The sequence below is a fragment of the Cebus imitator genome, unplaced genomic scaffold (genome assembly GCF_001604975.1).
Source record: "Cebus imitator isolate Cc_AM_T3 unplaced genomic scaffold, Cebus_imitator-1.0 Scaffold548, whole genome shotgun sequence".
Lineage (NCBI taxonomy): Eukaryota > Metazoa > Chordata > Mammalia > Primates > Cebidae > Cebus > Cebus imitator.
Window position 1 is genome coordinate 352,983 of NW_016107863.1, and position 11,986 is coordinate 364,968.

At 53.0% G+C, this 11,986-nt stretch overlaps 1 protein-coding gene and 1 long non-coding RNA gene across 5 annotated transcripts in view; one reads left to right on the forward strand and one right to left on the reverse strand.

Moving 5' to 3' along the window:
• Positions 1-620: 620 nt before the first annotated feature.
• DBNL (drebrin like) overlaps positions 621-11,986 on the reverse strand; it is a 19,139-nt gene continuing 7,773 nt past the window's right edge. The window contains exons 3-14 of one of the 4 annotated variants that reach the window (XM_017515349.2): positions 10,974-11,029; positions 9,070-9,182; positions 8,075-8,149; positions 5,296-5,442; positions 4,625-4,702; positions 4,205-4,356; positions 4,003-4,054; positions 3,512-3,617; positions 3,041-3,136; positions 2,835-2,947; positions 2,337-2,442; positions 621-1,748 (exon numbers count right to left, since the gene is read on the reverse strand). In XM_017515349.2, the coding sequence (XP_017370838.1) occupies positions 1,609-1,748; positions 2,337-2,442; positions 2,835-2,947; positions 3,041-3,136; positions 3,512-3,617; positions 4,003-4,054; positions 4,205-4,356; positions 4,625-4,702; positions 5,296-5,442; positions 8,075-8,149; positions 9,070-9,182; positions 10,974-11,029 (1,234 nt within the window). In that variant the 3' untranslated portion in view covers positions 621-1,608. The remainder of the gene's footprint in view (positions 1,749-2,336; positions 2,443-2,834; positions 2,948-3,040; positions 3,137-3,511; positions 3,618-4,002; positions 4,055-4,204; positions 4,357-4,624; positions 4,703-5,295; positions 5,443-8,074; positions 8,150-9,069; positions 9,183-10,973; positions 11,030-11,986) is intronic. The other 3 variants (XM_017515350.2, XM_017515351.2, XM_017515352.2) reach the window with 3 other exon arrangements.
• The window catches only part of LOC119469020, a 16,772-nt gene continuing 6,531 nt past the window's right edge, over positions 1,746-11,986 (forward strand). Inside the window, exons 1-2 of the long non-coding RNA XR_005197844.1 lie at positions 1,746-2,190; positions 8,885-8,889. This is a non-coding gene — a long non-coding RNA (uncharacterized LOC119469020). The remainder of the gene's footprint in view (positions 2,191-8,884; positions 8,890-11,986) is intronic.

Here is an 11,986-nt window from a genome sequence, read left to right on the forward strand (position 1 = left end):
TTGCAGTCAGCACAAGCCCGTGGTGACCCTCAACCTTCAGAGCTTCTTGGTAACCATACTGTAGAACTGGCATGCTTGGGGCCCGTTAGAGAGAAGAGGCCAAGTAACCCAGCCCTCCCCATGGGGAGCAAGGACCACAGCCAGGGCACGGCTTCCCAGGTAACTTCCTGCAGAGGACAGGTGGTCCTCTGCTGTCCCTGCAACCCAGGGTAGCACTTGGGGCCCTGCCTCCTGGGTGGGGACAGGCAAGCCCACAGGGGGCCTCAAAGCTGGCAACAGCCCAAACCTGGGTCTTCCATGGGAGTGGAAAGGAAGTCCCTCTTCATGGGAGAGGCACCAGGAAGCCCTGGCAAAAAGGGGAAAGCACAAGAAGGCCGGGAGCAGGGTTGGGCTCCACGCAGCCTTCACCCCAGGCACCAGCAGGTGACACTGCGAGTCAAGCATGTCCGCCTAACAGCCCTGGGGCCCAGAGGAACCTAATTCCCTGGATGCTCCGTGGGTGCCAGGTACCTCACACCACACATAGCATGCCATTCCATGTAGGCAGAGGATCCCTGAGGCACAGAGAAGGGCAGACCTTGGCCTCTCCCAGAGAAAATGGAAGGCAGGAAGGCTCCAACTTCAGTCCCATCTTAACATTTATGCTTCTTCCTGGTGGCTGATCAGCCGCAGTCTCAGGGTGAGGGCGCTTACCCCAGACACAGAGCAGAGGCAGACACCCGGCAGGCGGGGCGCAAGTGGGGGGGCTGTTCCCACATAGGAGCCTTCAGGCTACAGGAGAGTAGGTCACAGCTGTGAGCCTGTGTAGACCAAACTGGCAATTCATGGTCCAAAAGCATATTTGTTCTTCAGAGACATGGATGAACTGGGACAGAAAATAGGGGAAGACAACAGGCCAAGGCCACTCTGTGTTACTGTTCCTGAAGTCAGAATCAGTTGAGGCACACACTGGAGCCAGCAGGCATCGAGTGAGCCACGTGGAGGAACACGTTGTGTCTGCTGTTTTCAATACCCAGGGTGGGGAGCTTGGCCATTCCCACAGCCCAGGCAGAGGGACAGAGAAATGGAGTGGGGAGCACAGAGCAGGCTCCAACAAGACAACCTCCCTGCTGCCAAACCACCATGATCCACTCTTACTTTGGTCACAAACTCTGCTAAAACAATTCTTTAAGTTCGCTGTTCCCAAGGGTCATTCTAAACTGTGGTGGCCACCACCCCTTAGAAGCAAGAGAAAAAGAAAAAGGCAAATAAATGCAAAAGGCAGCCAGAGCCTCCCAGATGGCCCTGCTCAGGATCCATCACCCCAGCTTGGTGGTGGCCACTCAGAGGTCACCAGAGGGCTGGCCACAGGTGGAGCTTGGCTCAATGTCCTGTCAGAGGCAAGAGCCAAGCTCTCTGGGAGGGTTGGGAGGATGCAGGAAGGATGTTTTGGAATCACCAGGTCATTGCTGCATTTGTGACAAGCAGAGTCTGCCAAGCCAGAGGGAGCCCTGAGGCCCCATCCTCACTGGGGTTCCCATTCTTGAAAGAATGCCAACTCCCAGGCCTCCTCTTCCAGCAAGAAGGAAGCCAGGTCTGAGAGGGAAAAGGCAAGACGTGCCCTCGGCCTCACTCAATGAGCTCCACGTAGTTGGCAGGGAACATGCCAAAGTGGCCATCCGGCCCATAGCCACGCCACCAGCCTTCGTCGATCACCTCGATGCCCGTGATGAGGTTCTCAGGGTCAAAGGAAATTTCTGTATCGTCGGCTGCAAAGAGGACGAGCCCAGATGCACGTCAGGGGCTCCCTCCCACATCCTACCTGCTCAGGCAGCCCCACCCTCCTGCAGTACAGCTCCCTGTGGCTCTGGTTCCCCCTCAGAAACACCCCTGCTACCCTGCTAAGCTTTGGCCAACACTGCACCCTGTCCCAGTGCAGCTCTGGTGACCACACCCCCAGGGCACACCCTCCTACAGAGCATTCCTGAAAAAGGCTAGACACCTGCCAGCCTGCTCCGTGGGGAGCCTCTGCTCCATTCTCCAAGGTCTCCACCCAGGGATGCCTGAGGAACCAGCATCCAGGCCTGGCCCACCTCCCTGTTCAGACTCCATGTTCTATGACAAGGATGGCAACCGGGATTCACATCAGCGGCCAGCAAGTAGCTACGAGGAGCACATGGGGAGGCCTGGGCTGTGCAGGATACTCCAGAGGTGCTTCTACCTCCAAACACACCACCCACCCTCCTGTCTTCTCTTCCTGACACCCCCTGGAGCCATCCTCCCATAAAACCCAAGACCCTCTTGTCTCCTAACCTTAGGACCTTGTGGTCCATGCCAGCCAGGCCAGGGCACCTTACCTGCCTGGTAGTCATACAGGGCACGAGCACAGAGCCCTTGCCCACTCAGCCCCTGGCCCTGCATGTGGTGGTCAGTGTGCTCAGAGCCGGCACCTTGCTGCTGCACCTGCCCAGGGATGACAAAGGTGTTACCCCAGACTTAGCCCTTACATCCAATCGCTGCTCTGTCCCACATGGCTCAGTTCAAGCTGGGAGTACGCAGAGGGCAGGCAGTCTACAGGCTCGAGGGCTGCTGCTGTCCCCACCCTACCAGAGTACAGAAGCCACAGGCAGTGCACAAATCCCCCAGCCATGGGCCACAAGGCCCTCTCCCCACCCAGCACCTCCTACAAACTTGTGCTTGCTCTGACAATTTATAGCACAGGGCTGCTCCAAAAATGCATGTGCTTTAAAACCTGGGATCTGGGGACCATGCCCCCAGAAAACTCAGGCGCCCCGTGATAAGTGTTTCTGAGTACGCAGCCCCTTCCTGGCCCCAGCCCCACTGCAGAAACCCACCAGTGGGGGCTCCTCGTAGAAGGTCTCCTGCTCCGGGGGTTCCTCATACACAGCCTCCTCTTCTGCTTGCACCAGACATGCAGGAGTGTTGGGCACCGGCTCCTCATGGAAATCTGCACCAGGGAACACAGTAGGTTCTCACTCCCACACATCCCCCTTCTCTACCACTGTCCTCCAGGGTCCCCATGGAGTGACAAGCGCCTTGCCTGCCCTGGGCCTTGAGACGGTGGCAGCTGGCTCTCTGCTGAAGTGGGTCTCTGGTTGGGTGAGCTGCTTTTGCAGGAAGGGGCTCCTCAGCTTGCCTGCAAACCCAGGTAAACACACGACATCACTTCAGAAACACTACCTGCTGAAACACACACACACACCCTCCACACTCCAACCTGGTGTACTCAGGGCAGTCTCAAGGAGCTTGCCCAGGCTAGTGCAGGTACATACCCCAGGACTATGTGTTATTTGGTGACCTGGTAGACAGTGCAGCCCAGTATCTTTTGGAGGCCAAACTGGTGACCAGCGTAGTCACTGATGAGGTCAAGGGCCCCAAGTGTGCCTCCTCCTCACTCACTCAACCCTGTCACCGATACATCTGTCACTAGGCTCAGGGGAGCCCACATAGGACCCCAGGCTCCCCCTCAGCCTGCTGTTGCCTTGTGGCCAGGCCTAGAGGGAGGTCTCACCCGGCTGAGGACTGGAGATGGAGGTGGTGGACATGGCCCTCTCCTTCTGCTTGAAAATCTCCCGTGGGTGCACAGCAGACTCCTGCGGGGAAGCACATGTCGTCCCCTGCAGTGGGAGAAACTTGCACCGCTTCTCCCCAGATCACAGCCGCTCTAGCTGTTGGCCAGGTAGCCCCTCAAAGGTGAGTGTGGGGCCAAGAGGCAAAACATGTCCTCAGGTGAAAAGTCATTTAAAAATAAAAAGTAATTTTAAAAAAGAAAGTAAAATACAGAAACCGAGGGGTTCACAGGGCCTCCCCTGGGACCAGGTGCGGTCCATGCCGGAAGCTTTCACCCTTGGCTTTCCTCTCTTGAGGTGCCCAGATGTCAATCTGCCCTAGCTGAGAGTAGGGTGGCCTCTGCCCAGGTCTGGGCTAGGCCCTCAGTCTGAGATCAGGGACTTCCATGTGTGGCCAGGACAGGCCCAAACAAGTAGAGCACCCCCATCTTACCTGCTCATCTCTGTTCCTTGAAACCACTTCTTGCTGCTGCTCCCATGTCCTGCTGGGAAGGGCCGGGTGGGGCACAGCTGAGGGACAGCCACACTGCACCTCACGCCATACTGCTCAGTCCCCCTCGCATCCGCGGGATAGAGTAGGTGCCCAGCAATGCCCTGGGGTGGGTTCCCCAGTCCAGCCCCCACCCCTGTCTCACCTCTGGGGGCTGGCCTCGCCACCCTGCTCCTGATAGCGCTGCTCCCGGCGTGCAGCCTCACGCAGCTCACGCTCCCGGCGCTCCTGCTCCAGCTGCCGCTGTGCCTCCTCAGCCCGCCGCTTTTCCTCCAGCCGACGGTTCTCTTCCTCCTTCTGTGGGGAGAGCCACTGCCCATTCAGCCCTGTGCTAACACTTTAGCCTCATCCCCTGTCCATGACTGGGTTTTAGGCACATAGCCAAAGGCGGGCAACAGAGCCAGTCACTCATTAGCCTTGTGCCTTAACCTACCCGAGCCTCAGTGTGACCATCTGTAATGGGCACCAAGGAGTGCAGATGCTGCACAAGCTTGCTTGCGAGGAAAGCTGAGCCACAGCAGGCAGAACACTCCCACGTGCCTGGCACGCCCGGGGAAGCACTCACCTCTGCTTTGGCCCAGAAGCTGTCTTTACCAACCCTTTTAATCTCAGACACAGCATTGGTCTTCTGGTATACAGAGCCCTGCAGGGGACAGCACTCATTAGAGACCTGAACCCAGGTGGAAGCCCAGGCCCACAGGCACCAGAGGAAAGAATTCACTAAACTCGCAATAGCACAGGTGAGGGCTGCCAGGACTGGACCCCGCAGTGGCAACAGAGCACTGCCCAGTGACCCTCAAGGAGACACACACCAAGATGACCTGAAAGAAGCCCAGGACACTGCCCAAAGCGGGAGGCTCAATCCCAAACACCGGAGGGGTCTCTGGTGATCTCTGATCCTCATGGATGGGGGCCAGGGCAAGAAAGGATGTGCCACTGTCATGATCTCAAGGACGCCAGACTATCACAGCCATGCATCCTGCAGAGCCTCCATTCTGACGGCACAGGGTAGGCTCCAGATGAGGGCTCTGGAACAGTTAGTCCAATCCCCAGGCAAGGTCAGAGGGCTAATCCTGCTCATCTAATCAGTGGACACCCACCACAGCTCAGGGGTGATCTGCAGAAACTAGGCAGGCAAGTGCCCAGCCAGCCTGGGTGATGGAAAGTGCACACTCTTGGCCCCCTGCCCTCAGGGCCTGAGCAACAAAAGGGTGGCGATGGACAGGCAGCACTCACCACTGGGGCCTGGGGCCCCGCATCCTGGAAGCGGCCACTCTCTTTGTGAAAGCTGTAGTTGGCACCTGAAGCCTTGGCCACCTTCTCCATGATGCACTCAGGCTCCACATCCTCCTCAGCTCGTGCGTTGATGGTCACGTGGGCCCCCTGCAGCAGGAGCAGCACTTGAAAAAAAGGCTTTGCAAGCTCAGGAGAAGATGGGGCAAACTCCTGTCAGTCCACACAGCACAGGCCACCACTACACCACACAGGACTGGAATCAGGAAACCAGAAGGTGCCTGTCTGGCTGCTGAGAACCAAGACACAAGCTCCCCTCAAGGGCTGGAACAAACCAACTTGGAGCAAACCCTTCATACTTGCCCCAGCTCACGTGAGACCCTCGCCCTCCACGTGCTATCCAGTAGTCCCTTCTATTGCTATATACATTCCCTGCTGCGTATCAGTAGATGACCCAGGCATGATTTGCATCAAAGGCCTTCCTTCTAATCAATGGAAACTAATTTTAAATGCCATCTGGAAACCACAAAAGACCCCGAATAGCTAAAGCAATCCTAAACAAAAAGAACAAAGTTGGAGGCTTCATGCTACCTGGTTTAAAATTAAACTACAAAGCTATAGTAATCAAAATAGCACAGTACTGGCATAAACACAGACACACAGAACAATGGAAACTAACAGAGCACCCAGAAATAAGTCCACACACTTATAAGAATGTAAAGTAGTACAGCCATTATAAAAACAGCATGTTTTTCTGTTTTTTTGGTTTTTTTGAGACGCAGTCTCACTGTCGCCCAGGCTGGAGTGCAGTGGCACAATCTAGGCTCACTGCAACCTCCAACTCCTGGGTTCAAGAGATTCTTCTGCCTCAGCCTCCTGAGTAGCTGGGATTACAGGTGCCTGCCACCATACCGGGCTAATTGAATTTTTTTTTAGTAGAGATGGAGTTTCAACATGTTGGCCAGGCTGGTCTCAGAACCCCTGACCTCAGGTGATCCACCCACCTTGGCCTCCCAAATTGCTAGGATTACAGGCATAAGCCACTGTACACAGCCAATAGTATAGTTTTTAAAACAGTATTTTCGTTCTACTAAAAATATAACCACCATATGATCTAGCAATCCCACTGCTGGGGATATATCCAACTCTGGTGTTCTGCACTATTAACAACAGCCAAAATATGGAATCAACCTAAATGTCCATCAATGGATGAAAGGGTAAAAACATGTAGTATATAAACATGAAGGAATATTATTCAGCCATAAAACAGAATGACACCCTGTCACTTGCAGCAACATGGATGGAACTGGAGGTCATATGTTAAGGGAAATAAGCCAGGCACAGGAGACAAGTATTGCATGTTCTCACTCATAGGTGGGAACTAAAAGAGTGGGTATCCTGGAGGGAGAGAGAATGGTGGTTACCAGGGGCTGGGAAGGGCATGGAGGAGAGAAAATGAAGAGAAGTTGCTTAACAGATACAAAAATACAGTTAAATAGAAGGAATAAATTTTAGTATTCAATAGTACAGAAGGTAAATTATAGTTTGTTTGTTTTTTTTGAGACGGAATTTTGCCCTTGTTGCCCAGGCTGGAGTTCAATGGCATGATCTCAGCTCAGCACAACTTCTGCGTCCTGGGTTTAAGTGATTCTCCTACCTCGCCTCCCGAGTAGTTGGGATTACAGGCATGTGCCACCACGCTTGGCTAATTTTTTGTATTTTTAGTAGAGATGGGGTTTCTCCATGTTGGTCAGGCTGGTCTCAAACTCCCAACCTCAGGTGATCCGCCTGCCTCGGTCTCCCAAACTGCTGGGATTACAGGCATGAGCCACTACACCCAGCGGGAAATTACAGTTAACAATAATTTATTGTGTATTTCAAATTAGCTAGAAGAGAAAAACTGTAATGTTCCCAACACAAAAAAAAGTGTGTTACTATACAGGTTGAGCATCCCTAACCTAAAATTCTGAAATCCAAACTGCTCCAATGAACATTTCCTTTAAGTATCATGTCAGCACTCAAAACATTTCAGATTCTGGAGAATTTCAGATTTTGGATGCTGAACTGTTAAGTATATAATGCAAATATTCCAAAATCTGAAAAAATCTAATAACATTTTTGGTCCTAAGTATTTCAGATAAAGGATACTCAAACCTGTATATTCGATAAGCTGGGAATTCTCTTATCAGCTCCTAGATGGAAACTGAGGTATGGCTGAAGAAATGTCGGCAGAACCAGATATCAAAATTCTGAATCTCCTTTGCCAAAAGAAATGCAACCAGAGAAATGCAAAATGTTACCTGACAAGTAACCAATAAATGCTTTTGCTACAAGTATTTTTTAAAATTTAAAAAGGTTTTATTATAGGACGGACACGAATCCATATAGAAATGGGCTGGAAAGCAATGCATCAAAGGGCACGTGTGTGCTAAGGTGGTGGGCACTCTCCCCTTCCTCCAAATCCTGACGGTATTACTAAGCTGTTCAGAGGGATCATAAAACAAAACAGAACCAGGGCCCAGCCTTCCCACTGCACCAGCTCCATCATGGTCCTTCACCCTGCCCCACTGTAGCTGGCTCTGGCCACATCCTGACCTCCCATGCACTTGCTGATCGAGAGTGAAGCAGCCTCTGGTGATGCCCTGAAGGGCAGGCAGAGAGCATTAGTCATGAGCACACTCCCGACTCCAGTTCTGATTCCCGCTCGCTCGCACCCAGGAACCTGGGAGACCTCAAGCCTGTGAGACCTGTGCCCAATGGAGCAGGCCTTGCCTGGCCTCACCTTCAGGAAGTTGGCCATGGTGCTGACGTGGCTGGCGCAGGCTCCTTTCCGCACATCGTTCACACCCTCGCCTGTCTGCAACACAAGTATGTCCAGAATGACCCAGGCCTCCCCCAAAGCCACTTCCCTCCCCTGGGAACCCAGTATCTACCCTGTGTCTCAGAAAAGAGAAAACTGAAACACCCAAAGCAGAACCTATTCTGACTGTGTCACACAGGTAAGTTCCCATGCCTCCAAGGGGCTCATGCACGCTTTCCGAGCAGGATAGCTACCGGCTTCCACTGTAGAGGGGGTTTCGTGAGTTTTTTGGGGTTTTTTTTTTTTTTAGAGACAGAGTCTCACTCTCTCACCTAGGCTGGAGTGCAGTGGCGCGATCTCGGCTTACTGCAATCTCCGCCTCCCGGGTTCAAGCAATTCTCCTGCCTCAGCCTCCCAAGTAGCTGGGACTATAGGCACATGCTGCCATGCCCGGCTAATTTTTTGTATTTTAGTAGAGACGGGGTTTCACCACATTGCCCAGGCTAGTCTCGAACTCCTGAGCTCAGGCAATCCACCCACCTCGGCCTCCCAAAGTGCTAGGATTACAGGTGTGAGCCACTGCACCTGGCCTTCTTGAGTCTTCTTGATCTCCACCAAGGGATGAAAGAGGCCCTGTCCCTGCACTCCCAGGCTCCTAAACACTCCCTCAGGCTCTCTACTCCATCAGAACAACCACCCTCAAGAGGACGGGGCAAGGACTCCCTGGGAATGCTTTTACTCCATTCTGCAGAAAGAACTCTAGGCTTGGAGGGTAAATTCTGCATAGCAAAGCCACAGTTATTCCTTGGACCACAATGACTCTTATCAACTACCCTGCTCATTCACCAGCTCAGAGCTGTTCTGTTGATCTACTAAGTCATGCCAGTAAAACACTCTGTTCCTGACGTTAAGACAAAACAGGAAAGAAGACGATGGGGTTTCCTGGGTCACACCTAGATGAAACAGGCTCTACATACCCAGTTGATGAGGACAAATTTGGGTAGTCCAGAGTTGGGGTCCTTCACTCTGCAGAAGGCGTACATCACCTTCCCGCTGTTGAGCTCCTCCACCATCTCCTCCAGACCACCCTCTGCAGTAGAGTCACAAGGAAGGTAAGGGGTGGCCCTGACATCCCCTGCTGGCCCCGGTCCCACCAGGAAGGGAAGCCGAGCTGCCTTTAAACCAGGGCTTCTCACCTCTAACTGTATCAGAATCTTTCTAGGAGTATGTTTAAAATCAGAGTCCTGGGCACCACCCCTACTAAACCGACTGATGAGAGCTGAGTGGGACCCAGGTGTCTGCAATTCTGACAAGCACCTCAGGTAATTTTTTTTAGCCACACTCATTTAAAAACCACTTCTCTAAATCCAGAGGTAATTCTGGAAAGAAAAACAGGGTCATTTCCACAGCAAACCAGTCACCAGACTTCCAAATGGAGGATCTCTATGTCAAAATTTTATTGTTGCCTCAACCTTGCAAAGGGGACACGAATAGCAGGGCCTGTGGAGTCACCCCTCCCTGCATCTGTGTCTGCTCAGGCTCCAGGGCCGCCCAGAAGGCCAGACCAGATGGAAAGCCCTGCAGTGGTATAACTGGCTCAGCCCTCACAGACTCTCAGACAGAAGAGAGGATGATGGGAGCAGGAGGGAGCATAGGAGTGGGCAGCTCTAAACGATTCTCCCCTGCCACTTAGGCTTAGCCCCCACAAGCTTTCCCAGGTTATAAGGAGGAGGAACTGATGAGGTGTTTTAGCTACAGGGCTCTGTGCGTGGAGGCGGTTATGAGTCCCCAGTCTGGGGACAGCAACTTGTCGAGTTTGTGGCAGAGCCCTGTCCTGTGCCACTGGGGATGATGATAGGAAACCTGAGTTGCTGATCCCTGCAACTCCCAGTCACCTGCTACACCACATGTCTACTGTTCAATGGTGATCCTTCTAGAAAGGGTACACCTCCTGAAAAGGTTGTGAAAGGAAGGGGCTTTCTACCAACAACAGCCACGAAACCATGGCAAACACACTCTGAGCACTCATTGAACAATGAAGCCGTGTCCAGCTCAGGACAGAAGAAGGGGTCAGGCAAGTTCTGGAGGAAGAGCAGTCAGGGATGTCAGCTGGGGGCCCACAGGTCACACTCTGACCCAGCCTATCCTGACAACCTCTGCCTTATGCTGGCCAAGAGTCTGTCCTTCCTGTAGAGACCCCCAGAGCCTCTCCTGTGACTATCTGTAGTGATACTGCCTCTCCCAGTGAGGATGGGGCCCCTGCAAGCACTCGGCACAAGGCCAGGACATGACAAAGGGAGAAAAGGACATGTCTGTGGACCTTCTCTCCACCAGGACCAGTTCTGGGACTGGTAAGCTTCCCACCGCAGCTCCCTGGACGCAGGCTGCCCACAAGCTGGAGAGGGTCAGCCTGTTTCCCACTCAGCTCTCCCCAAGTAGACACAGAGAAAGCACTCTCCTGCACCCTGAAAGGAGGAGAGCTGAGGAGGAGTATTTTCATTTACACATATCTGAAACCTAAAGCCTGCCAGAAGTTGCCAGTGAGCACTGGAAACCCCATGTGGCTTGGTGGACCAAAACAGCTGAATGCTCTGGCCCCGAGTCCTGCCAGCTCATGTCCTGATCAGGAGGCCAGGGAACCCCCAGTGGAGTTAATTTGAGGTGGGTCTGCAGGAGGCAGGCTCCAGCCCACTTCCCACCCTCAGTGGAGGAAGGTGTTGAGCTATGGCAGAGGCCACCAGTGTGATAAGAGTCCCCTTCTTCCTGTGTAAGAGCTGAAATGCCAGCTGAGATGGACTGCTGATGGTCACAATCCTCTCTCCTTTGCACACCTCACCCCCTACCTCCTGGTGTCCCCAAGTCCATTTGGAGTCATACTCACCCCCTGTGCCAGCCACACGGATGTCATTGCTATTGCCTTCATAGGTAAAGAGAGCCCTGAAATGAAACACAAGTGAGTTCTGTGGCTAGCATCTTGGGTTCCGTCTCTCCACACCGCACCTACCATGGCTTCCCACTATACCCCAAAGAGTTTGGGCTGACACTAACACTGTGAGCAGACACGGGCCTGTTCTCAATTTGCTCTGACCCACTAGGCAGGTTCTCAGTAGGCAACTACGCAGCCTTCTCAGCTCTGCAGCTGGGATGATGCTGGCCTGACTTACCATGGGGTTGGGGGAGCGCACATCTACTGTGAGGAAAACATGAGCTGTGGAGTTTCGCAGCGACTGCTACAGAGTCATGTGTCAAATATTCACCTGGCCACCAGGTAAATGGATTTGAAGAGAAAAAACATACATATTCCTGAACCCAGAGCACCCATAAGGAGAAGCAAGTTGGAGAATACATGCACTGGACCCCTTGGAAGGCTGCCCACCACTCCTGTGCATGTCTGCCCTGGCTCCAGTGAAGCCTGGTGGGTAGGGTAGTAGGTTCTTCCAGGCTTGAGACTCTTTGGTAAACACACACTTCTACAGGTTGTATTAATCGGAAACCACAAGGCAATGCCGCAACATGAAATCACACAGTTAAAACCATGAACCTGCCAAGCCCTTCACGGACAGGTCCCCATGAGCAAGTTTTCTATCTAGCAGAGTCTTATCTCTCCATGGGTGACATGAAGCCATGACTTTCTTTTCCTGTAAGATTAATTATTCATAAGAACTCTGGGCCAGGCATGATGGTTCAGGCCTGTAATCCCAGCACTTTGGGAGGCTGAGGCAGGAAGATCGCATGAGCCCAGGAGTTTAAGATCAGTCTGGGCAACATGGTAGGACCCTGTCTCTACCAAAAATAAAAATCAGCCAGGCATGGTGGCACATGCCTGTAGTCCCAACTATTTGGGAGGCTGAGGTGGGAGGATTGCTTAAGCCCGGGAAGTTGAAGCTGCAGAAA